Source organism: Microcaecilia unicolor, chromosome 13 (genome assembly GCF_901765095.1).
Source record: "Microcaecilia unicolor chromosome 13, aMicUni1.1, whole genome shotgun sequence".
NCBI lineage: Eukaryota > Metazoa > Chordata > Amphibia > Gymnophiona > Siphonopidae > Microcaecilia > Microcaecilia unicolor.
In genome coordinates this window covers 63,423,624-63,450,712 of record NC_044043.1, presented here as the reverse complement: position 1 = coordinate 63,450,712, position 27,089 = coordinate 63,423,624, and the positions used below count along the sequence as shown (strand labels likewise).

Below are 27,089 nucleotides of genomic sequence, written 5' to 3'. Positions count from 1 at the left end.
ATTTTGGAAGATGGAAATGAGAAAATAAAAATTGTGTTCTTTATGTACTCTGTATAAGTTGTTGTTTACTTTTGTAAGGTGTGTATGGATACCTGTTCTGATGTGTGTATGTGATAATGTTTGAATATCTGTCTATACATATGGCTATGATTTCTGAACATGCAGCATCATTAAAGGAAAGACAGACTTATAAATGTCCAGTGGGTATATATGCTAACCTCAACTTTGTTAAATGTTTCATAAAACTTGCTCCCATGATGTTACTGAATTCTAGTGACTATAATTAAATGGCTTTGTTCTCCCAGCAAAAATCAGAAAATTTGGTGTTATTTTGGACTCTGAGTTGAGTGTTCAGCAATACATAAAGACAGTTCCGGTGTATTTTTATAAGATGCGGGTTTTACAATGTTTATGGCCATTTTTATCAATGAGTGATTTTCTTACAATGTTTCAAGGGACAGTTTTCCTTTGTTTTGATCATTCAAATATTTTTCTGGGTTATTAGTATCCCTTAAGGCTCTGCAACTTTTACAGAACGTGGCTACGCATTCTTTTCAGTTGGCTTTTAATATGCCTAGGTCCTGAAAGTGGAGAGTTGATCCTGTTGGTGCACCTCTGAAACACTGTGGTTTGCATTGTCTGTCTACAATATTTACATTTTATACTGTTTGTAGTATCTATTTTTATTTTGCTTTCTCTTTCTGTGGGCGTGTTTCCTTTCCTATCAGTTGATGGAGTTCCTTTCTTGATTCTAATGGTTCTTGATTAATTTATGTGTAAACCGCCTTAACCATTTCTTTTAAGAAAAGACGGTATAGTGCCTGGGCTGGCTTTCTGCATCAGCCTCACTCACGGTGCAGTAAGTGCAAAAACTTAGGGCACAACGTTCCAGAGATCTGAAGAGGTCGTAGACTTTATGCTATTCAAGTGAAGGGGTTGCTGAGGGTTGTTCTACAGGAACAAGTTACCCTTGAGTATGGCTAAGTAAATTTTGCCCGTATCTGACCCAGGGACGGCTATAATGAACAAGTAAACTGTTTTCTTGTTTGTTAACTCGCTGTAGGGGTCAGGAAATGGTGCAAGTCATCACTGGAACATCTGGATTAACATCTGGGACTGTTTAAAGAAGCAGAACAATAAAACATTTTTTGACGAAGTTTAAATATGTCCCTGGGCCCTGGACACATTTTTCTGCTTGCAGTTAAGTCTAATTCCCTGGCCCTTGTCCCCCCTGGTCTCCTGTGAAGCTTCAGGGGTAAATGAGGGGAGGGTCGGAGTCTCGCGAGAGGGGCGGGCCCGGGGTGGCGAGGGGCTTCCCTACGTGGCACTGGCAGGCACAGCGCAGTAGGAGAGCAGGGATGCTTGCTAAGGTGCCCGGGGTCTTCCTCCGTCGGGATCGGATTCAGAGCTTCTCCTGGTCCCTGGGAGAGGAATAGTGCGCTTTCTCCCGCTGGAGGGATCGGGATCCGCGGCTCTTCCACCCAGTATGCAGCGATTGCCGTGGCTTCTCTCCCTCTGCCTCCTGTTATGCAGCTCCCGGGGAGAGAGGGACGCGAACTCGGGCTCTAATGGTAAGGAAAGGGCACAGAGAGATTCCTAGTCCAAAGCAGCAGGCGAGTCATAAATCTACTGTGCAGAATCCTGGAGCAAAAGTGATACATTTTTGATTGGCCCGACCTAGGACATAACCTATGTCTCGAGATGCTGATTTGCATGGACTGGAGCCATGGGTGCCAGTTCTATGGGTGCTTCAGCACCCTGATATTGTTTTGAAAAAGTGCCTCCCATGCCTGACCGATATATATAACAGTTTCAACTTTTCATACTGGTTTTTCAGTTTACCTGCCCAACCCTACCGCAAAGTAATACTTTTACCGAATTGATTTTAATGGTTCATCTGGAATGTGGTATTTAAAATTATTAAACTAAACTATATATCTCTGAAGCATATATGTATGTATAAACTCTTGTGGATATGCATAGTTTGGTAACTGTAATGAAAATGCATTTTTAAGTTGAAATACTTGAGAGCAAAAGTTCAATTTATTATATTGCATTGCTGAACTGCCGGCAGAAAGTTAATAACTACTTTTTCTGAAACTAAAATCCCACAAAATTACTACCCTGGACATGTAGAGTTCTAGAGCCCAATATTCAACTGATTTATGCTCCTAACTTTGTGGCTGTTTTACTAAAGGGTATTAAGGGCCAGATTCTGTATATAGCGCCTGAAAAACCCATGCAGAAAAAAATTACACCTACATTTATAGAATAGACAAATTTCCACGCAGTATATAGAATATGCTGAGCGGCTCGCCACACGACTACATTTGGTTGAGTCCATTTAGGCCATGTTTTACTTGGTGTAAATCCCGACACCTAAATTAGGCGCAGATCGAGTGAATTCTATAAAGGGAGGACATTCCAAAGGGACGGTACCAGGCAGAAGAAAGCAGAGTTGGACAGGTGAACTGGGGGAATAGAGAGACGAGAAGCAGAAAGGGACTAGAGTGAACGGGAAGGGGTTCAGGGGGAAATGAGGGAGGTGAGGTAAGTGGGGGAACCTAGGTGAAGAACTTTTGAGTTATGCTACAGCTGAGTGCCTACGTTTCACTAAACTTCTAAATTTAGGAGCATAAACAGTGGGTGGCAACAGAGGCGGATTTAGGAAGGGGGAAAAGAAACAGGAGCTGATTTTCAGCACTAGGAATGAGAGGCCTAAATTTATAAGATTAACATTTAAGCTCCTAAATTAAGAAGAATTTTTCAACTGAAACTTCTGTTGAGCTACTAAATGTACACAGCGCTGTAAACAAATGTATAAGAGACAGTCCCTGCTCGACAGAGCTTACAATCTATCCAAGACAGACAACAGGACAAATAAGGAATTAGAGATTTCCTTTATTATGGAAATTATTAAAACAGCATAGGTGTTGAACAGATGATTAAGGGGCTGAGGAATGTGCATGCACACCACCTTCAATCTATCTCATTCATATTCATTATCCTACCCTCATGAGAAATTCCCTCAAAAAGTTACAATATATATTACCTATCCCCAGTAACTTGTCTTAATTCCTTTAACTTTTTAACAATTATTTATTTATTTATTTATTTATTTCACCATCTTGAATTTACAAATCTATAAAAACTCCCTTGTCCTCACTGCTTCAATCACTTTCCATTCATACCATACACCACACTACATTCTTACATTCAATACACAGTGCGAGTAGTTCAAACTGTTTGCTTCTGATTGAAATCAAGCCTATACATAAACAATACTATCTATTACAATGGTCACTGTGTTTCCCACTGACCACCTCTATTCATGGAATTGTTCTTAATGTTAATTTTGAAAGCCTATAAGACTCTCCCATGTGTCTGTAATAGTCTCTTATCTTGAGTTGTTTTCAATCTTCATGTTCATTAGGGATATCCTTACCACTAGGGGTCAAGCTGCTATATAAGAGGTCCAAGGGGGACATACAATAGGTGGGGTAAGGAACTATGACATATGCTTTTTTTGGGGGGGGTGACTACTTTCAGGGGGAGCTTTTTCTGATATATTTTACTTCAGATTTGTTACAGCCAGGGCATAGCTATGGGAGGTCCTCAGGGGCCCAGGCCCCCCCTAGTCTTGGCTCAGACCTCCCAGTCAGGTGCACAGGCTTTCTTCCATTGGCACCCGGTATAAGAGGCTTGGAGAGGCTAATCCTCCCCAGCCGCAAATGCACTTGAGAGGACCTATTTGGAGCGCTCCTTCCCCTCCGCTGGTATCTTGCACCTTTCCTACTCCCTTGATTGCTGCTGGTAGCAGCACTGTTGCGATTATAGCAGTCTCTCGGAGCCTCAGCCTTCCCTGCCACATGTCCCACCGAACAGGAAGTTGTCTCAGAGGAGGTGGGATGTGTGCTACCGGCAGTGATCAACACAAGTGTGAGGGATCATCGGACCATGGGGAGGAAGGGAAAGGAAGAGATGCTGGAACTGCGCCAGGGGCGGAATAGGCATAGAGGAAGAGGTGCTGGAACCATGGGGGGGGGGGGGAGTGGGAAGGGGAGAGATGCAGTATCTACAGGATAGAGGGAGAGAGGTGTAGGTACTGCTCTGCTGGACCTTTGGTGGGATGATGGACGAAGAGATGCTGGTCCCGGGGGAGGGCGGGAATTGTTAAATATGGACTAGCTGGTGGGAAGGAGAGAGAGAGAGACTGAACTTGAGGAAAGGGGGAGAGACACTGGACTATGAAGGGGTGGTGGGAACTGAGAGGGAGACATTGGTCCCACAGTAGGGGATGCAGGAGAAAGGGAAACAGAGAAGAGAGATGCTGGGCATTGAGAAAGTATAGGGACATGAATACAAAAAGACAATGCTGGACAGAGAGGGGATAGAGACACACAGGGACAATGTTGAGAGGAAAAAGGGAGACATGGAGGGATACTGGATACGGGGGGGGGAGTAGTGTTACAGGGAGAGATGCTGGATTAAGGTAAGGGAAGGAGGATTTGCTGGTAAGAAGGGAGCAAAAGAACGAGAGATGAGTGAAAACAGAGTGAGAGGGTGCTGTACAGAAGGGAGGAATAGAAAAAGAAGGTGCTGGAAGAGGGGAGAGTTAGCAAAAAAAAAAAACAGGAATAACAGGATGAAGGATGAAGAATGGGAATGGGGTGAGGAAGATGAAAAGCTGTAGGTAGATGTGGTTAAAAAAAGGAAAACTGAATACTCAGAATGAATGAAGTCTAAGCAGATTGAGAGAGGGAAAAATAAATGAAGGAAGGCTGAAAGATCAAAGTCAGAGATGGATATAGGAAAAGAAGTGAAGAAGACAGGAAGGGAGAGAAGAAGCAGGAGATGGACTGGAGATCTTGTAAAGAAAGTTAAGAAAAGATAGAAGAAAGCAGAAACTGGAGACTGGGACAAACATTGGAAAAAAAAGAAAACAACCAGACAACAAGGGTAGAAGGAATGGAAAATGTCAGTTTTAGAATAAATTTACACTGCTTTCTTTATAGTTTGAAGAGTGCAGGGTGTTGGATCTATTTCACTTTCTTTAGTGCTGCTTCCTACAGAGTGTGACTTCTTGGGGTTTAAGTTTAATTTTTGCTTACGTATCCATATTTTAAGTTTGTGGTGACTTATTTTGTGTATGGCAAGGGTCTATTTGTGTTCAGTGTTTGTGACTGGGATCAGGTAGTCTGTTTGCATGGAGTTTCTGTTTAAGCCTCTGTAATAATTCAGCTTGTTTAGTTTCCCAATAGGCTGAGGGGAGACATGATAGAGGTATATAAAATAATGAGTGGAGTGGAACAGGTGGATGTGAAGCGTCTGTTCACGCTTTCCAAAAATACTAGGACTAGGGGGCATGCGATGAAACTACAGTGTAGTAAATTTAAAACAAATCGGAGAAAGTTTTTCTTCACCCAACGTGTAATTAAACTCTGGAATTCGTTGCCGGAGAAAGTGGTGAAGGCGGTTAGCTTAGCAGAGTTTAAAAAGGGGTTGGACGGTTTCCTAAAGGACAAGTCCATAAACCGCTACTAAACGGACTTGGAAAAATCCAAAATTCCAGGAATAACATGTATAGAATGTTTGTACGTTTGGGAAGCTTGCCAGGTGCCCTTGGCCTGGATTGGCCGCTGTCGTGGACAGGATGCTGGGCTCGATGGACCCTTGGTCTTTTCCCAGTATGGCATTACTTATGTATGTACTTATCACTGCAATATTTATTGTGTTGCATTATCCTGGGTAGGGTCCTTGTTGTGTTTCTTCTGTAAGTTAGTGGCGTTATGGTAAAGTAGATTAGCAGGTCCTGAGTGATTTTTGTAGGCTTTGCATTACAGATACTTCATAGTATGCTTGGGACTGGAAAGGATTTTTTTTTTTTACTGAGATTACACCAAAATCAGCTTTTAGGGGCCCTTTTTACTAAGCCGCGTAAGCGTCTATGTGCAACCAACATGCGCCAAAATGGAGTTACCACCCGACTACTGCGTGGCTCTTGCGGTAATTTCATTTTTGGTGCATGTCTGATGCGTGCATCTGCAAAATAATTTTTATTTTTGGGCGCGCATAACGGACGTGCGCCAAGTAGCATTTGGCGCGCATAGGTCATTACCACCCAGTTACCACATTAGTCTTTACCGCTAGGTCAATGACTGGTGGTAAGGTCTCAGACCCAAAATGAGCGTGTGGCAATTTTCATTTTGCCGTACATCCATTTCCGGTAAAAAATTTTAGAAAGGCCTTTTTTACAGGTACGCTAAAAAATGGATCGGCGCACACCCAAAACCCGCACTTACACTACCGTAAGCCATTTTTCGGTTCGCCTTTGTAAAAAGACCCCTTATTTTGTATGGCTGCAAAATATGTGTTAACAGCTTGATAGTCCAGTGTGCAGTGTTAGAGGTCAGTATTCTTTATATTAGATTTCTTAGGCTACATATTTAAACTGGTACATCAAAAGTATTTATCTGTTTTATTAATACAGCTTATTTGTTATAAAGCAAAGTTGAAGGATATGTACCATTATGGTAATTATTTTTCAGGATACTGTGGTGCATGTTGAGATGTTGACCAGACTCAAAATCTACTCTAATGGCAAAGTTTAAGTTATGGGATAATGCAAATTTTCCAAAGGGCTGATTTTACAAAGTTGCAGTAGTGATTCCCATGTGGCAAATGCGATGAACCTCACAGGAATTGAATGAGCTTCGTCACATTTTCCAAGCCGGGAATCACTATTGCGGCTTTGTAAAAGGAGCCCAAAGTTTCCATAAGTATGTATGGGGTTTATGTTTGATGCGGAATAGACTGTTTACTTAGAAATATGTCATCAAATGCACACTAAAGCATTATTTAAGAGTATATCAAACACTACTCACACCTATATGCCTAGTGCTCCCTCATGTTAAGTGTGTCCCCCCCCCCCCTCCCCAAATGTCAGGTCTGGCTATGCCATTGGTTACAGTCATGGCTTTTTTTCAGGGGGTACTGAGTACTGGCACCTTTTCCACAGCCTGATAAAATTGGCTCATGGTCCCCATGTATTAATAAATGAGCCCAGGCTCTGCACACTAATTCTGCTTTTCACAGATTCTGTGGCTGGTTTCAGGGGGCCTGGATATTGTAGAGTGAGTCCCTCAATGATCACCCCATCCCTGAAGGATGGCCTGGCATTTGAGTACCAGCACCTTTTTTCTAGCAAAAATGCACCAGACAAGCCATTCACTCACTTACTTGGTTATCTCTTTCTAGCAGATTTACTAATTCTGACTGTTGCAACTAAGGAGACTGAAGGATTCCAGCGCTTTCAGAGGTCTGCAGAGGTTTTCAACTACAGCGTCAAGGTAAGAACAGATCACTGAGATAGAACAGAGCTGTACTTTAACACAATAATATAGTAAATTATGGCACATAAAGATCAGTAGTCTGCCCAGCAGTGGCGATCCTTGGTCGGCTGCCACCCGGGGTGGATCGCCGCTGTGCACCCCCCCTAAGCATCAGCATCCCCCCCCCCCAAGCATATCACCCAAGCCCCCTGCTCCTGGGTGCATTCTTACCTGCTGGGAGCAGCCGCGCGGCTCCACTGGTTCTCTGCTCCCTCTGTTCTTACTTCCTGTTCCGGGGCAGAGGGCGCAGGGAACCAGCGGAGCTGACAACCACACGGCTGCTCCCTGCACTCCTCCAGCAGCGTGCACCCGGTCCGGACCGCCCCCACCGCCTTGCCCTCGGTACGCCACTGCTGCCCAGTAAAATGGCTAGTGTTGTACTTGCCGCTTTGTACACATTACACCTTTCTGCTTTCTTTGAAGGTTATTTGATTGTGTCCTCTTGTGTTATAGAAATCATCTATGTTCATCCTATGCTTTTTTTTTTTTTAATGCTGTCACTGGTTGTGTTCCCACCATCTCCGCCAGGAGGGCATTCCAGGCATCCACCACCCTTTCCATGGAAAAGTATTTCTTGGTGCTACTCTTAAATTTATCTCTTTGCAGCTTCAATTCATCTCTTCTAGTTCTACTGCTTCCTCATCTCTGGAAGAGATTTGTTTATGTATTAATTCCTCTAAACATTTGTATCATGTTTCCCTTGTCCCTCTTTTCCTCTATAGTAATCATATTTATGTAAATGTTGAGAGAAGTGCCATTCTGTTTGTAGCAGGCTGCCAAAATGTTCTTTCCTGTGCAGTTGCAGGAAGAACATTCTGGAACCTGGTCAACAAAGGTGCCAAACAAATCTGAATAGTGGTCTGTTCTGAGAATGTAGTCCCAACAGAAAAGGTTCAAAGAAAAGCTACCAAATGATAAAGGAGATGGAACTTCTCCCATATGAGGAAAGTCTAAAGAGGTTAGGGCTCTTCAGCTTGGAAAAGAGATGGTTATGGGAGAATATGATTGAGGTCTGCAAAATCCTGAGTGGTGTAGAACGGGTAAAAGTGAATCGATTTTTCACTCTTTCAAAAAGTACAAAGACCAAGGGGCGCTCAATGAAATTACATGGAAATACTTTTAAAACAAATAGGAGGAAATGTTTTTTTCACTCAAAAAATAGTTAAGCTCTGGAAGTCACTGCTGGAGGATGTGATAACAGCAGTTAGCATATCTGGGTTTAAAAAGGTTTGGACAAGTTACTGGAGGAAAAGTCCATAGTATGTTATTGAGATGGACATGGGGGAAGCAACTGCTTGCCCTGGGATTGATTGGTAGCATGGAATGGTGCTACTAATTGGGGGGTCCTTTTATTAAGGTGTGCCGAAAAATGGCTTGCGCTGGTGTAGATGCGTGTATTGAACATGTGCAGGTCCATTTTTCAGTGTGCCTGCAAAAAAGGCCTTTTTTTGGCTGAAAATGAATGTGCGACAAAATAAAAATTGGTGCATGTCCATTTTGGGCCTGAGACCTTACCACCACCCATTGACCTAGCGGTAAAGTCTTACGCATTAACCAGGCTGTAATGGTCTACGCGTATACAATGCCGATTACTTCCCGATTAGCGCCATGTGCTGGAAAATGTTGTGCTTAGTGGACACGCGTAAAAAATGAAATTACCGTGCAGGCCATGTGGTAGCTGGGCGGTAGTTCAAAATTGACGTGCGAGCGTATGCGCCTATGCGGCTTAGTAAAAGGGCCCCTGGGTTTCTGCCAGGTACTTGTGACCTGGATTGGTCACTGTTGGAAACAGGATACTGGGACCATTGATCTGACCCAATATGTTCTTATGGAAGCTTAAGCATTTGGAGGGACATATACAACTCTTGAGTTCAGGGAGGAGCCTTGACCCTTCCTCTCTGGAGGATGTCCAGTAAGGAATATGAAGATCTACAGTAGGTGGGTTGCCCACTTTGAGAACCACAAGAACTTTGGCTACCTGCTCAAGCGGCTAAAAAAGAAGGAGGAACAAGCACATCACTTTAACTGGCTTTACTTTGGTGGACAGCTTCTCTTCCTGTCCTGGTAAGGGTGGAAAATGAGGACCAGGGTTGTACTTGGATTCAGTACGGGACCATGTGGGGGAAGCCTGTAGGACCAAAAGAAAGTCCTGTTTGCTTACTGTTAGACAATTATTGGTCTGTGAAGGACTTAAGGAGAGCAAATGATCAGATAAAGATTACATTTCACCTTTCTTTGCAGGTTCTTGGCCTGGGTGAGAGGTGGACTGCAGGAAATCAGGCACATTGTGGAGGGCAGAAAGTTCGACTCTTGAAATCAGCTTTGAAGCAGTTTGCTGGGAGAGATGATTTAATTGTCCTCTTTACAGAGAGGTAACTAATAGACCTGAGGTGTCCTGTTGCTGACTGTGGAACATAATGAATGTTGTTAGCTGATGTGCCGCTACCTGAAAACCAGAAGAAGCAGCATGCTCTTTCTTAAAGATGTGAGGTGAAGTCCCCTTGTTAAAGGGCCATGGCAACTGACAGTGCTATTTTATTATAAGGCTGTTACATATTTGGCAGTAAGCTCCTTATTATAGGACTGTCCCATATGATAATGAATCTCTTGCTTCAAGGTCACAGATTGTTGGAAAGAAATGTACACAGGGGGCTCTAAAATCTGACTGTGTGCTTGGGAGCAAAATAAGTCTCTGAAAAAAACTTTAATGGAATGGGACCAAATTAGTCATAGGAGAAAAAAATAGGAAAAAATACAACAATTTTGGAGAAATAAAGTTCCAGCAGCTGCAGAAGAGAAACTTTGATATATTATAATGTAGTGACCAGAACTTCACTACTGAACCTCCTCTTCCCTTCTTCTCACAAACACACACATAGGGTGACCATATTTGCCAAAGAAAAAAGAGGACACATGCCCTGCCCCCTGTTGCATCCGCCCCCTGTCAAACCCTACCCCGCCCCTGTCACACCACCACCACCACAGACCCCACAGACAGATCACCTAGAGGTGATCTCGGGTAGTCTAGTGGGATGGAATAAGAGCAGTTTCCTTCCGCTCCTACTCCATCTGGCTCCAGGTTCACAACTGCGAGGCTGACCCCAGTGATAGTCCACATTCTCTATTTCTGTGTATAACACTCTAATCCTTCCTGTCTCAGCTCGTAACATAAGTACATAAGTACATAAGTAGTGCCATACTGGGAAAGACCAAAGGTCCATCTAGCCCAGCATCCTGTCACCGACAGTGGCCAATCCAGGTCAAGGGCACCTGGCACGCTCCCCAAACGTAAAAACATTCCAGACAAGTTATACCTAAAAATGCGGAATTTTTCCAAGTCCATTTAATAGCGGTCTATGGACTTGTCCTTTAGGAATCTATCTAACCCCTTTTTAAACTCCGTCAAGCTAACCGCCCGTACCACGTTCTCCGGCAACGAATTCCAGAGTCTAATTACACGTTGGGTGAAGAAAAATTTTCTCCGATTCGTTTTAAATTTACCACACTGTAGCTTCAACTCATGCCCTCTAGTCCTAGTATTTTTGGATAGCGTGAACAGTCGCTTCACATCCACCCGATCCATTCCACTCATTATTTTATACACTTCTATCATATCTCCCCTCAGCTGTCTCTTCTCCAAGCTGAAAAGCCCTAGCCTTCTCAGCCTCTCTTCGTAGGAAAGTCGTCCCATCCCCACTATCGTCGCCCTTCGCTGTACCTTTTCCAATTCTACTATATCTTTTTTGAGATACGGAGACCAGTACTGAACACAATACTCCAGGTGCGGTCGCACCATGGAGCGATACAACGGCATTATAACATCCGCACACCTGGACTCCATACCCTTCCTAATAACACCCAACATTCTATTCGCTTTCCTAGCCGCAGCAGCACACTGAGCAGAAAGTTTCAGCGTATCATCGACGACGACACCCAGATCCCTTTCTTGATCCGTAACTCCTAACGCGGAACCTTGCAAGACGTAGCTATAATTCGGGTTCCTCTTACCCACATGCATCACTTTGCACTTGTCAACATTGAACTTCATCTGCCACTTGCACGCCCATTCTCCCAGTCTCGCAAGGTCTTCCTGTAATCGTTCACATTCCTCCAGCGACTTGACGACCCTGAATAATTTTGTGTCATCGGCGAATTTAATTACCTCACTAGTTATTCCCATCTCTAGGTCATTTATAAATACATTAAAAAGCAACGGACCCAGCACAGACCCCTGCGGGACCCCACTAACTACCCTCCTCCACTGAGAATACTGGCCACGCAATCCTACTCTCTGCTTCCTATCTTTCAACCAGTTCTTAATCCATAATAATACCCTACCTCCGATTCCATGACTCTGCAATTTCTTCAGGAGTCTTTCGTGCGGCACTTTGTCAAACGCCTTCTGAAAATCCAGATATACAATATCAACCGGCTCCCCATTGTCCACATGTTTGCTTACCCCCCTCAAAAAAATGCATTAGATTGGTGAGGCAAGACTTCCCTTCACTAAATCCGTGCTGACTTTGTCTCATCAGTCCATGTTTTTGTATATGCTCTGCAATTTTATTCTTAATAATAGCCTCCACCATCTTGCCCGGCACCGACGTCAGACTCACCGGTCTATAATTTCCCGGATCTCCTCTGGAACCCTTCTTAAAAATCGGAGTAACATTGGCTACCCTTGGGGTCATCTTCAACTCCTCCCTCTCCTTCTCTGCACATATTCAGCAGACTGCTAAAACTTGTCGTTTCTTTCTCTATAATATCACCAAAATTCACCCTTTCCTTTCTGAGCACACTACCAGAACCCTCATCCACACTCTTATCACCTCTCGCTTAGACTATTGCAACTTGCTTCTCACAGGTCTCCCACTTAGCCATCTCTTCAATCTGTTCAAAATTCTGCTGCATGACTAATATTCCGCCAGTGTCGTTATGCTCATATTATCCCTCTCCTCAAGTCACTTCACTGGCTTCCTATAAGTGCATTCACTCTGCAGCTCATCAGTACCTCTCCACTCTCATCTCTCCCTACATTCCTCCCTGGGAACTCCCTTCACTGGGTAAATCTCTCTTATCTGCACCCTTCTCCTCCACTGCTAACTCCAGACTGTTCCTTTTATCTTGCTGCACCATATGCCTGGAATAGACTTCCTGAGCCGGTACGTCAAGATCCATCTCTGGCCATCTTCAAATCTAAGCTAAAAGCCCACCTTTTTGATGCTGCTTTTAACTCCTAACCCTTATTCACTTGTTCAGAACCCTTATTTTATCATCCTCACTTTAATATTCCCTTATCTCTTGTTTGTCTGTCCTAATTAGATTGTAAGCTCTGTTGAGCAGGGACTGTCTCTTCATGTTCAAGTGTACAGCGCTGCGTACGTCTAGTAGCGCTATAGAAATGATTAGTAGTAGTAGTAATTTGGTCAGTGATCTTTCTCTGGGAACAGTTTGTATGATAACCTAAAGAAAAATGAACCACAGGATTATCCATAGGGGGACCCTTCCTTTTTCTTCAGCCACAGGATTAATCGTCATGTAACCATATACTGTCAGGCCAATATTCAACAGGATGGTGAATAAAGTTATACAGAATGAATTATCCATATAATTTTATGCTGGTTTTCAACAAGACTGTTTCCAGGTCTAACCATTGACTATGCAGACGTAATTAGATCTGCTCTTTCTGTATTCAGACTTGGATGGATAAATTATCTGTTCAACAGCTGACTTTGGCAGCTGAACACTTCATTTTTAGCCCCTTCCCTAGAATGCCCCTAAGCCTGCCCCATCTTAACTGGATAAAATGTGGCTGTAGAGCAGTGGCGTACCAAGGGGGGGTGGGGGCGGTCTGCCCCGGGTGCACGCCGCTGGGGGGTGCTGCGGCGCGCACCTGTCGGTTCCGAGTTCACTAACTTCGCTCGTTCACTGCAGCTCCCTCTGCCCCGGAACAGGTTACTTCCTGTTCCGGGGCAGAGGGAGCTACAGCGAACGAGCGAAGTTAGCGAACTGGGAGCCGACAGGCGCTCCGCGGCACCCCCCCCAGCGGCGTGCACCCAAGGGGGGTGTCATTTCGCAGGGGGGGGCGCATCGGCGATCCGCCCCGGGTGCCATCCAGGCTAGGAACGCCACTGCTGTAGAGCAACATATGGACAGCTGGGGAAGAAAGCACTTATGTGGTCAGCACCTTGCATATACCGCATAAATTCTTTCTTTCTATCTTTCTTTCCTTATGTCCTTTTAGTAGTAGTTCAAGGTGAGTTACATTCAGGTACAACTGGAATTGATCCTCTTACTTAAAAAAAATAAACCTATCTAATTGATTTATTTTCTCTTTATTACTACATTATTTTCAAGATTTCACTGTGCTTTTCACTTGCACTGCTTTCTACATTCTCTTGCTGTCCTGTTTTTTTTTTTTTTCTCTGTCCTTTTAGCTATGATGTGATCTTTGCATCAGGCCCTGAGGAAATTCTAAAGAAGTTCAAACAAGCTAAGAGCCAAGTGGTCTTCTCAGCAGAAACTCTGCTCTATCCTTACCGAAGGCTAGACTATCAGCACCCACCAGTCCGAGAAGGGAAGAAGTACCTAGGGTCTGGAGGTAAGAGAAAGTACCAGCATTACCTAAATACAGAGTCCACTTGGCAGTTGAACTGGAAGAATTTCTGGAAAACATAAACATCTAAACACACATGAAGAGAGACAATGAGAAAAGACAATGAACATACAGTCAGACAGAGTCATATTATATAATGTGAGATGTTAACTATCTGGATATTAAATAGCAGGATGAACTTGGTATTGGATATTCTAGAACACTCCCAGTTCAAGAACTATCTCTATTAAATGCCATTTTTCGGAACCAGCTGTTTGTTCAATCTCTTCTTACACCCTTCAACAGATGATATCAGGGCACCTACCAGTGGAAGCACAACTCACAACTCCACCACTCATAGTGAAGAAAAAAAAAAAACACATGAAACTAACAGGTAGCAGATTTAAAGCAAACTGGAGATCAATCTCCACAGTGTGTGGTGGCAGCCAAAAAAGCAAACAGGATGCTAGGCATTATAAGGAAAGGGACGGTAAATAAGAGCAAGAATACTATAATGGCTCTGAACTGCACCATGGTGTGACCTCACCTTGACACACAAACAGTGGATCGAAAAGAGTCCTCTCACAGGTGATGTTTTCTCAAACAAGGTCTTTTTTTTCAAATCAATAAAAACAACCCCACACGAGTTGTGTTTCGAGTTGTTTTTATTGATTTGAAATAAAGACCTTGTTTGAGAAAACATCACCTGTGAGAGGACTCTTTTCGATCCACTGTTTGTGTGTTTTGGCTTTTGTTTCTCCTGTGGAGAGATCACCTTCTGTGGGTGGTGACCTCACCTTGAGTATTGTTTTCAATTCTGGGCGCCATATCTCAAAAAAGATATAGCGAAATTAGAAAAGGTTCAAAGAAGAGCAACAAAAAGATAAAGGGGGTAGAACTCCTTCCATATGAGAAAAGGCTAAAGAGGTTAGGGCTCTTCAGCTTGAAAAAGAGAAGGCCGAGGAGAGATATGATTGAAGTCTATAAAATCCTGAGTGATGTAGAATGGGTAGAAGTGAATCAATTTTTTACTCTTTCAAAAAGTACAAATACTAGGGAACACTCAATGAAGTTACATGGAAATATTTTTAAAATAAATAAGAGGAAGTATTTTTTCACTCAACAAATAGTTAAGCTCTGGAACTCATTGCCAGAGGATGTGGTAACAGTGGTTAGCGTATCAGGGTTTTAAAAAATGTTTGGACAAGTTCCTGAATAGTCTGCTATTGAGATAGACATGGGGAAGCCACCGTGAATAAGAACTAGCATGAAATGTTGCTACTATTTGGGTTTCTGCCAGTTACTTGTGATCTGGATTGGCCAATATTAGAAACAGGATACTGGGCTAGATGAACCATTGATCTGACCCAGTATGGCTATTCTTATGTTCTTAAAACATACCATCTATTTGAGGATATGGAAAGAGTTTAGAATCTGCAGCCTTAGAGTTTGAAGAGACTCTGAATAAATAGAAAGTAGAACAGGAAAAAGAGACTACATATCAAGGGTAATTTCATAAGAGGGTGCCTAGTTTACAAGGGTAAAAAGGTGTCTGTCATGAAATGCCTAGCACTTGCCGGGGGTTAACCCTGCGACCATCTGAGGGGTCTGTCCTGAGCACTGCTCAGGCCCGCCTGCACTTGGGCACATGCTCTATACTAGCACCCTCCTACTACTGACTGGGTCCCGCTTGCCTCTGGACTAGTCTCCCACTCTCAGGTTATTCTCAGTGATTTCTAGGACACTGGAACCACACTCCAAGGGTCCCACAGCTCCCAGAAAGCATCCACAGACCCAAAAGCACAAACCAGGATTCATAGTCAGTCCAGGACATCAGGGTCAATAAACTTAAAAAGGTTTATTGTCACAGAACTTGATTAGTGAACAGAAAAAGGTGAAATCAGCAGACAATAACAGGTAACTGCATATGGATCAATTATAAAACTATCTAAACATTTGTTTACTACTTGGATAGTACCTGAGGAGTTCAGGAACTGTAGCTGTTCACAGGTTATAAAATATAACTGCTCACAGGGCCTCAGTAAAGAGATCTTTCTCTCTCCACTCCCTGGCTGAGACTGAGGAAAATACAGGACCTTCAGGCTAGATTTGAAATTCAGGGCCAATCAGAGGCCAGGGTATCAATTTTGAAAGTAGCTGCCCAATGGTACTTCAGATTGCCTTTCCATAAGCTGAAACTGGAGAAGAAAAAGTCTCTTTCTTCAACAGCTTTAAAACTCAAAATAAGAGCCATCTGCTGGCCAAATAGGAGAAATACACTTCATGAAATAAATACAGTTTTCAGGCTTGGAAACCCACTGTTTCGTCATAGTGCCCACTTAGGTTCTGTTTTATAAAGACACATAGATGCCTATACATCTTTAAAAAATACTAGCATAAGCAGCAGAAATCATACCTACATTGCAGGCACAGACACTTATACTTGCTCAAGAGCAGGTGTAAATCTCTGTGCCTAGATTATTTAAGTACACATATAAATGACTCTGTTTTACATTCTACACTCATACACTTGCAAATTCTGTTCACACTCTGCCCAAAATCCATCCTGTACATGCTTACCAGCAAACTATGTGCCATCATGTCATGAATGATCATCATATCATGGTCTGAATTTTATATTATATTTTATTTATATATATTCCTCAGAAGTACTGCAAGCCTAAAAGCTAAGCTTTTCTGAATTTATATTGATTTGATTCATAGATTCTAAACTGCTCCCTTACCTGTGTGTCTCTCTCTTCATTTCTTCCTAGAACATTTACTAACTTTACCTTCATCTACAGTATCTTATACAGAAGAAATAAAGCTTCCTTTCCTCTCACTTGCAGAGCTGCTTGCTCCTATAATTTGCTATAATTCTGTCCACCTGCTGACTTTTTGGTCCCTCTCTTCCCCCCCCCCCCCCTTAGGCTATCTCTCCCTATATAGGAAAAACCAAGAGACAAATAATCTTCAATAAACCCTTTATTGGACAGTCCTGCTCATTGATATCCCTTAACATAGTTCATCTTTCCACATTTGTTAATCATTATCAACATGACTTTCATTCAGTGCAATATTTGTTGTGCCTTAGTCCTAAAGCAAACCATCTGGAACCTTAGAACATGCCCCATCTATCTTGAAATGTCAGCTATAAAAGATGAAATCAACAGACTCCAGAAGTTAAGGAAGCATCCAGGACTTCCCAATTCCCAGCCAATTTACCATCAGCACTGCCAAAAAGAATAAAGCAACAGAGGAATAGATGGGTCACAATAGGCTCAAATAGATTATGACTGTATCACAGAGGCATCTACCCTCCCATCCTTTGCGCCTATATAATTCCTTTGTTGCACTGGAGTATTATGATGCTCAGAAAGAAGGTGGAGCCAGATGCAAGGAATTTAACTCAATCCAAAGGACATCCACAAAACAATGACAAATCAGTTCAAAGCAGAAAATTCTTACTGCTAGGAGACTCCATTATAAGAGGCATTAACTTATGAACACAGTGAAATGCTGTCCAGGATCCTGTGCTACCAGAAGTATCAACCAAATACTGAATGTGGTCTGAGAAGAGAGTGAGGATTAAAATGACCTGGCCAATAATAGCAAGTTTGGAGCACAGAGAGCATTCTAGAAGCTTGGAGAGGGACTCAAGTCTTTGATTCGGACTGCAGTTTTTTCTGAAAGGGAGAGGTAAGACTGTGTAAAACAGAAGAGTTCAATAAGTGGCTTGAAGCTTGTTGTAAAGAAGAAGGTTTTAAATATATAGGAGGATGGGGCAGTACATGGAAAAAGAGCAAGCTGTACTGTAATGATGGGCTACATCTTTCTGTGACAGGAAAAAGGATCCTTGGGGAGAAATTCAGACAGTATGTTTATAGACATTTAACTAGAGGGTGAGGGTGACAAAAGGAAGCAAGGAAATTCAGAAAGTCACCCCCAGGAAAAACATGACAGGGGATGGGACTTGATATACTGCCTTTCAGTGTTTACAATCTAAGTGGTTTACATATTGTATACAGGTACTTATTTTGTACCTGGAGCAATGGAGAGTTAAGTGACTTGCCCAGAGTCACAAGGAGCTGCAGTGGGAATTGAACCCAGTTCCCCAGGATCAAAGTGTGCTGCACTAACCACTAGGCTACTCCTCCAAAACTAGAGGAATGGTCTGGAATTTGGCAGCTTAATGTTAAAATATGCAGGGTCATGCATTTGGGCTGCAAAACCCAAGGGAACAGTATAGTTTAGGAGGTGAAGTATTTTTGTGCACGAAAGAGAAGTGGCCAAAAAGGTAGAAAAGGTGATGGCAAAAGATAGAAGGATGCTTGGGTGCATAGGAAGAAGAATGGCCAGTAGGAAAAAAGGAGGTGATGATGCCCCTGTATAAGACTCTGGTGAGACATTATTTAGAATATTGTGTACAGTTCTGGAGACTACACCTTCAAAAAGATATAAACAGGATGGAGTTGGTCCAGAGGGCAGCTTCTAAAATGGTCAGTGGTCTTCATCATAAAGCATATGGGGCAAATTTAAAGATATCAATATGTATTCTTTGGAAGAAAGGCAGGAGAGGGGAGATATGATAGAGACATTTAAATACCTCTATGGCATAAATGCACAGGTGGTGAGTCTCTTTCAATTGAAAGGAAGCTCTGGAACGAGGGGGCATTGGATGAAGATGAAAGGAGATTGTCTCAAAAGTTATCTGAGGAAATACTTCTTCACAGAAAGGGTGGTGAATTCGTGGAATGGCCTCCCTGTGGAAGTGGTGGAGATGAAAACAGTATCTGAATTCAAGAGAGCTTGGGACATAGGATCTCTAAGGGAGTGATAGGTAGAGTAGATGGCATGGATGGGCAGACTGGATAGGTTTTATAGTCTTTGCCTACATTTTTCTCTATTTCTATGTAACACATTTGTATATGCATTTCTAACTTCAAATTTGAACATCAGTACTATAAAGTGACCAAAAACAAAAGCCCAAGTAATGAAAAGCTACTACACTCTACCCTGTCTCTTTCCCAGCCTTTCACAGTGCTGGCTGAGGTGTGCTCTGGTTAACATTGTGACTCTTTGTGCTTTCAGGTTTCATAGGTTATGTTTCCAGTCTCCAGAAACTGGTGGATGAGTGGGAGGGATCTGATGATGATAGCGACCAACTCTTTTATACAAAGATATATCTGGATCCTGTTAAAAAGGTACATAGCATAAAGGGAAAATTCTAATATTCAATAGATAACGAGGACATAGGAGCCAACAGTATGTTGAGCAAGCTCCTTCATTGTGTATAGGGAGGGGTACCCTCAATAATTTTGAAATGTTGGCACCTGTGAATGTGGGGAGCCAAATAGGTGAGCATGTGAGGGAAGGGTTAATACTGTAAGGAAAGCATGTACAGCTCCGTGGGGATACATAAAGGTGGTAACCAGCCTGTCCAAATTAACCACTTTTTAAGCCCAATAGCTTATAAATGTTTAATTAGCCTGAAAACTAGTTTTGTTTATGATGCTTCAAGTATGGTGTTGGGCCTTAACAAATATGATTTGTGGAGAAGAAGCTAAGTAAACAAAAATCAGTAGCTAGCTATGGAGGTCAGTCAGATTGCAGTCTCTGAGAAGAGGAAGTGGGCAGAGATGGTTAATACATGTGATGGACTGCATCAAGGAGGGTGATGCTCAGGATGGGCAAGAGCAGTAGAGTGTGATGTATACAATGGGGAGAGCAATGAAGGCAAAGATGCATTGGATTGGAAAGACTAATGAGGAGAGTGATTCACGGAACAAGTGAACAGGGAGATGTGGATCATAGGATGGGAAGAATAGGATGGAGAGAGCAGGAAAAAGGAACATGCTCTGAACATCAGTTTCTGGATGGGGGGGGGGTGGAGCATTGGTACAGGACGGATGAGCAGAATAGTCATGAGGCATAGGATAGGTAAGAAAAGTGAGAGGTGATACACAGGATGAGGAGAGGAATAATGGAGTGATAAATGGGATGAGATCAGGCATTGAGGGAGTGGTACAGGATGGACGATCAGAATAGTCATGAATCATGATGCATAGGATAGGGGAGAACAATGAGAGGTGATGCACAGGATGAGGGGTAATGAGGAGGACGCATGAGATAAGGTCAAGCGTTGAGGGACTGATGTACAGGATGGATGAGCAGAATAGTCATGATGCACAGGACAGGTAAGATCAGTGAGGGGGTGATACATGGAATGGGAAATTCAATGAGATAGTAAAGTAGGAGATGGGAAGTGTCGTACACAGCAGATGCATGGGATAGAAGTACAAGGTAGTGGTGATGCTTAAGCTGGAAAAATGCACTGAATGGGTGATGCATGGGATGGGAGGGCAGTGAGGGGTTGATGCACAGTATACAAGTAGTGAGGTGAGAGGGTAATACATGGGAAAAGAAGTGCAATAATGTGGTGATACATGGGACAAGAGTGATGCATGGGACATGGAATGAGAAGAGTGATGCAAGGGTGTGAGAGGATTGAGGAAATGCTTTCTGGAAGGATAGTGAGGGAATAATACACAGGACTGAGTAGAATAATGAGGGGATGATCTTTGAGATGAGAGATAGCAGTAATGTGCTAATGCACAGGACAAGGGTAAAAAGAGTGATACGTGGGATGTGGGACAGGTGTAAGGGGGTGATGCACACTGGACAGAAGGTAGTAAGTATGTAATGTGAAGTTCTTATTCAGATATACAATGTTATCATTTTGCAAAGCAAGTTTTCAAATAAATGTACTTTGGTATATTGTCTGTCTGAGAATTGCTCACCCTTTCCCCTTGTAAAAGGACATGCAGGGATCAATAACATGTGTATTACAGAAAATGTAGGTGGGCTTGGAGGCAGAATTAAGTCAGGTGAGGCTGCCATATGCATAGACATGAATTTTCAACCCTACACACATGGTTTTGCAGGAAACAAACAAAAACATCTGGTGCAGATCTGTGCTGGTGCTTTTTCCCTAGGCAGATTTCAAAGGGAAAATAACATGAACTGAGGGATTTGGGACTACCTACAGACATTCGAAAACTGCCCCTAAATATCTTTTTTAATCTTTATGTTTCTCTTGTTTTTAGGAAAAAATCAATATCAGTTTAGATCACCGATGCCGAATCTTCCAGAATCTGTATGGAGCTCTAGGTATGAAATAAATATAACAACCTAACAGCAGTAATTCAGAACACCTGAGGAAAGTGGGAGAGGAAAATGGAGTCATGGGCTGACGAGAGTTTGTTCTCTTTTTGTTTGTTTGTTTCAGTGTGCAAGTCTGATTTGTAAGCAACACATGCAGGGCACTCTAGACCAATGTTCAGCTTTATGCCCTCCTCCCCTGAGATTTTATAAATAAACGCAACAACCATAGTCGTCACAACACACATCACCCATAACAATCCTGTAAAAATGCATAATTGGACACCTATTAAAGTTTGCTTTGTGTATATGTGTGTGGTCGCTCTCCCTTCAGGTTAAAGTATGCAATGATGGTTCTTTGAGTTTATGTGGCTGTCTGGACTTAAGGATTTGCTTTGATTACTGCTGCTCTTTTCCACCCCTCAGAAGCTGCTGCCCTAGGCAACACTGTCTTCTCTTGCCTAATAGTGCATGTATATTCATGTCTCTGCTACAGTGTAAAGGCCAAATATACATTTCTGCAAAAGTTGGGCAAATAGGTATGAAAAGTGTGCAAGTTAGTTTGCTTTGCCTGCTGTTTAAATTGTGCATTTGTTTGCCCATGGATTTAATTTACTGCATTTTATGGACGGAAAATATAATTCTGTAGAAACAAGTGGATGAAGCCTGCAGACCCATTTGTTTGTGTGTGCATCCGTGCTGTCTGTGTGTGTCTCTGAGCTGGATGGGAGAAGGGAGGGGCAGTTGAAATGGAGCAGTACCCATACATTCCATTGATTTAGAATAAAATGAAACCAAGAGTGATAATAATTTATTTCACCATTAAATGGAGGGGAGGTAGTTCTTTAAAGTAGGCATGTACATTTATGTGCCGTTTACATGCATAAATCACTAGACTACTGGCACATATGCACTATTGTATAAATATGCATATATCTTACATAGTGCATATTTTACAGATGGTGGTCTGGGCGGAGCTTGGGTGGGACTCACACTTATGTGTATAACTTACTTGCATAGCTCTGGCATTTAGGCATGAACACTTACACCAGCTCTGTGGTTGGTATAAGTGCTCATGCTTAAATTATAGGCTCCATATAAGGGCATGAAAGGTTGACCCCCCCCCTAGTGGTAGTACCACAGGACTATCACTGGGGTCAGCCCCACAGTTGTGAACCTGGAGCCAGATGGAGTGGGAGCGGAAGGGAACTGCTCTTACTCCGTCCCACTAGACTACCCGAGATCACCTCTAGGTGATCTGTCTGTGGGGTGGTGGTGGGTAAGGGTATGGATCAACGGGATCAGAAACACGGGATGGATATGGGAGAGGGAACTTTGGGGATGGAAGGGAGATCAGAACATTGGGGTTGAAGGAGGATCAGAACTTGGGGGAGATCAGAACGAGGGCGGTATCAGAAAAAGGGGGTTGAATGACAAGAAAATCTATTTAGGGGGATCCCAGATGATATTCAGCTGGGACCTGCATAAGTATCTAATGAGAGTCCTGGCAGGACTCGCATAACTACTGGTGGCCAGCACATGCCTATATAGACCTTGATATTTAATGCTGGTGTCTGGACGTGACCTGGCATTGAATATCTGAGTCCATGTTAGCCAGTGTCAGTCAGCTAAATTTTAACTCCCTAGGCTCGTAAGTTTGGTTGAAAATAGGGCGCAGATAGCCCAGTTTTTTTGAATATTGGACTCAGAAGTTGTTTTACTTTCACTTATTTTTTATTCTTTTCAACTCAACATAATGTTGGAAAGAATTTGCTACATAAGGGATTAAAAATGTCTATTTATCTGTCCAACTCTCTGAAAGTAAAAAAAAAAAAAACTCTCCTAAAACTTAATAGAATAGCACCATATTTGATGTGGAGGAAAAGACACTGAATTCAAAAATGGACAAGATTAAACTGGTATTCCAGAGAAATAAAGTCCCCCAAAATTATCCAGTGCATTTTAATGGGAGAACAAGTTTTAGCACCTGCGGCAAAGAAACAGCGATATACTAAAACATAGTTGTTAGGGAATTGCTCCTTTCAAACTGACCTTCTCCTCTCCTGTCTTCTCCCAGTCGCAGATACAGGCACACTTATACACAAATAGGCGTAGAAAGCAAAACAGATACAAACACTGAACACAGAGAAACACTGACACACAAATGTATACACAGATACAAACACACACATGAGTATAATAATCACAATTCACTTCCTTCTTACAATCTGTATACATTTATGCAAGTTAAGTCTTGGAGTGAGTTTTAAGAGTTATATAACATTAAGAGTGACAAATGTTTTATTGAACCCTGACCTGGTCATTCACTGGGGTCCTAGATGAAGTTGTCCTGAAGTTTGAAAATGGAAACGTGAGACTGAGAAATATAGTTTATGACACACTACCCGTTGTGATCCATGGAAATGGGCCCACGAAGGTAAGCCCTGAGCTCCCTTTTCTTCTTTGTGAAGTTTTGTTATGTATGTTTGGAAATACATGAAATTTCAGGGAAAGGTTGACATGATTCGATGACAATAAGTAGACCTATTTGAGGGGTACACAGTCGGTGTAAAATAAGATAAAGAAAGAACAAGTCCAGGGGTTGTTCACACCTAAATTTGCCAGTAATGAAAATGACAGACTAAGATACAGAAAGATTATTTACAAAGCAAGTCAGAATCCTAGTATACAGAAGAAAAGATTTCAGTGCTTTCATACAGATCCTGAGGTTTATACTCATGTGTTTCACAAGCTAGTAATGTCCTTGATTTAAGCACAATTTGTGAAGGGTTTGTAAATGGTGTCGCAGATAGGAAGAGATCCCACACCACAATAGATTAAATTGCAGTAATCCAACCTAGGATGTTACTTCAGTTGTGATGGGAAGTACCCAAGCTTTCAGGAACTGAATCCCGTTCTTCATACAGGTGCAGCTGAATTACCTGGCAAATTACATTCCTAACACTTGGACCTTTGAGACAGGCTGCACTGTATGCGGGGAAAACATAAGGAACCTCACAGAACTCAAGGTAGGACATGGGGAAAATGGAGGGAAGGAATGGAGAGGGGAAAGCAGATTAAGTATAAGATTCTTTCTACATGTCCCTGTCTTCACTGGCTAATTTGTATATGAATAAAGTGGTTACTATCTGAGAAATATTCAGCCCCGGTGGTCAGCAATTTTAAAGCTTCTGACAGACACGGGCTGAATTAGATCCAGATATTGATAGCCGAGCCATGTCTTTGGACCGGAACTGAACATCTGAGTCTTCATCTGTCCTGGAAGTTACGTGGGTGTCAATTGATATTCAGTGTTGCTACTCATATACCCAACTGGGCAAAGACAGAACTGCATTTTCTGAGGTCTTGTCTGCCACTGAATATTGCCGATGCTCGTATAACCTCCAGGTCTGTCCTGAGTCCTGACGGTGCCCCCAGACCACTCCAGCACTGCCTGGAATGTGCAGGTGCAGACATAGCTGATATCCAGCAGCCCTTCCCACATAAATGCTGTGAATATCTGTGGTCGGCCAGCTCAGTGTGGTTTCATTTTCCATTTATTACCATTTACATTCTGCTGTTATCCAGAGCAGAGCCTTTCCTACCTGCTTAAACTCTTTGAATATCAACCCATATTCAGTCAGATTAATTATCATACTGGTGTACAACAGATATAATTTAACATTCATGGAAGTGATTAATATTAAACAGGCCAATATTCAAAGGTGCTTTTCCAGGTAGCAGCACCTCTTACCCAGATAAGTGCCTCTCACTGGGCTCAGTCGGCAATTTTCAGCATCATTATCAGGATAATACCGAGATGGTCCATAGCTGGGAGCATGGGTGGTCCTTGGAGTTATAAGGTTAGCAATGAAATTCAGTCTGCAAACAAGATAACTGTCTGGATAGAGAGCTCAATACCGTCACTATCCAGACATCACCAGCACTGACAACCCTATCCAGATAGTAAACACCGGACACAATCCAGATACCAGCACTGAAAATTCTATCCAGATATTAAGCACCGACCACTAGCCAGATACCAGCACTGATAACCTTATCCAGATATTAGGTACTGGTCACTATTCAGATACCAGCACTGACAATTCTATCCAGATATTAGGCACCGGTAACTATCCAGATACCAGCACTGGATTTAATTCAACTATGATGGCCAGATTTTTATTTTAAAAAATGTGGAATATCCCTGCTGAATAATAACACCAAAGGTTTTAATGCTGACAATAATTACTCTTCTCTTTCCATATTTTTATCTGCTTCTGCACATCTCTCTCTCTCTTTCAGGTTCTTAGTTCCCTTTACATCTGTCCTTCTCTCCCCTTTCACATGATTTTTTCCCTTCCCATGTCATTGTTTTTGCTCTTTTTGTCCCACATTTATCACAGGAAGATTCGTTTCCATTTGTTGTGATCGGCATTTTCATTGAGCTGCCAACTCCTTTTGTGTCTCAGTTGTTCAAGTGGCTTGAGAATCTCGTGTACCCAAAGGAGCAGATCCAGCTGTTCATTTATAACCAAGTAAGTGTAGTTTCCATCTGTGATGCATCATTTTATTAGGATGCATTTGTTATTTATTGTATTATTTTTGCTATAAACCACTTTGGGATATACTTTGTTCATGGAAGGTGCTAAATAAATGTAACATAACATAGCATAACATAACATAATACATCTATACCAGAACAGTCAAGAAGGGTGGGTTATGTTCTCCTGGCAGCAGATGGAGACAAAAAAGGTTTAAAAAAATGTCCAAATCTAACTTCATTCTAACTTTAAAGGGGTTTGATGCAGCTTTCTTCTCCCCAGTACCCCAGTATTTGTCTATCTCCAGCAGATAGTGTGGACATGTGGACTGGTGCAGCAGCTAGGAGCAGGCCACTCTCAGGAAGGCTGTAGGCCAAGATTCCTGGGTGTGTGTAAACCAGTTGGGGGGAAGGTGCTCACTTACCAGATATCTAATTAACTTTGCTAGAGACCATACTACACAATATTATTGTCTGTATTGCTGCAGTCTAGATACAAACCGAGGAATGCCAAATAGAAGCACAGCATTTTTTGTGAGAGACCTCTTTCTGCCAGAGCACTCTTTTTGTCTCTCCATCATCATTTTTCTTTGTCTGAAGGAACCACATCACCAGTCTCTGGTGGAGAAATTTGTGACAGAACATGGTAACAGGTATCGCATGATTAAAATGGTGGGACCTAAAGAGAAGCTGGGAAATGCTGATGCTCGGAATATGGGCATGTAAGTGAGGGTTTGATGGTGAAAGCCAGAGGTCCTCTATTTGTTGTACGCTGTCTTTCTTTCACACAATGTCCCCTATGTGCTGTATTCTCTCACACACGGTCCCCTATATCCTGTACGCTCTCTTTCTATCACACAATGTTGCCTATATGCTGTACTCTCTTTCACACAATGTCCCCTATATAGTGTACACTTTCTTTCACACAATGTCCCTGTGACACCCGAGTGAGGGGTGAGGGTGGGCCTGAGGAATAATACAGCCAGACAAGGGATATAAGTGAAAACCAGTGTTTTATTTAGTTTAATTCTGAGGCCTGTTATGTCACAGGTCCAGGTACAAAAGACAGAACATCTCTGTAGTTCAATAAGCAGTCTTAAGCAGGCCTCAGGCTTGCAATGCCCGATCACAGCCTGTGGCTGGTAGGGCAACCACACCCAAAACACAGTCTAGGAGTCTTTCTCATTCCCCCCCCCCCCCCCCCCCCCCCCCCGAGTACTAGGGCCTGGCTCCAGCCAGACCTCATTTCAAGGCTTGTCAGTCTCAAACAAGAAGCGAAAATGGATTACCTCAGCCAGGTCACAGTTCTTAATCATAGATGGTAGCATACACTGGGCTTCAATTCCTTCTTCTCTGTGGGCCCACTTAACCTCAGTCAGGCTCTCTGTCTTCTATACTT

At 42.6% G+C, this 27,089-nt stretch overlaps 1 protein-coding gene across 2 annotated transcripts in view; it reads left to right on the top strand.

Moving 5' to 3' along the window:
- The first annotated feature begins 1,330 nt into the window (after positions 1-1,330).
- PLOD1 (procollagen-lysine,2-oxoglutarate 5-dioxygenase 1) overlaps positions 1,331-27,089 on the top strand; it is a 46,937-nt gene continuing 21,178 nt past the window's right edge. Inside the window, exons 1-10 of one of the 2 annotated variants that reach the window (XM_030185682.1) lie at positions 1,331-1,571; positions 7,261-7,349; positions 9,633-9,763; positions 13,829-13,992; positions 19,078-19,190; positions 21,093-21,156; positions 23,487-23,584; positions 24,075-24,176; positions 25,554-25,685; positions 26,291-26,412. In XM_030185682.1, coding sequence (XP_030041542.1) covers positions 1,487-1,571; positions 7,261-7,349; positions 9,633-9,763; positions 13,829-13,992; positions 19,078-19,190; positions 21,093-21,156; positions 23,487-23,584; positions 24,075-24,176; positions 25,554-25,685; positions 26,291-26,412 — 1,100 coding nt within the window. In that variant the 5' untranslated portion in view covers positions 1,331-1,486. Of the gene's footprint in view, positions 1,572-7,257; positions 7,350-9,632; positions 9,764-13,828; positions 13,993-19,077; positions 19,191-21,092; positions 21,157-23,486; positions 23,585-24,074; positions 24,177-25,553; positions 25,686-26,290; positions 26,413-27,089 lie in introns of both variants that reach the window. The other variant, XM_030185681.1, reaches the window with a different exon arrangement.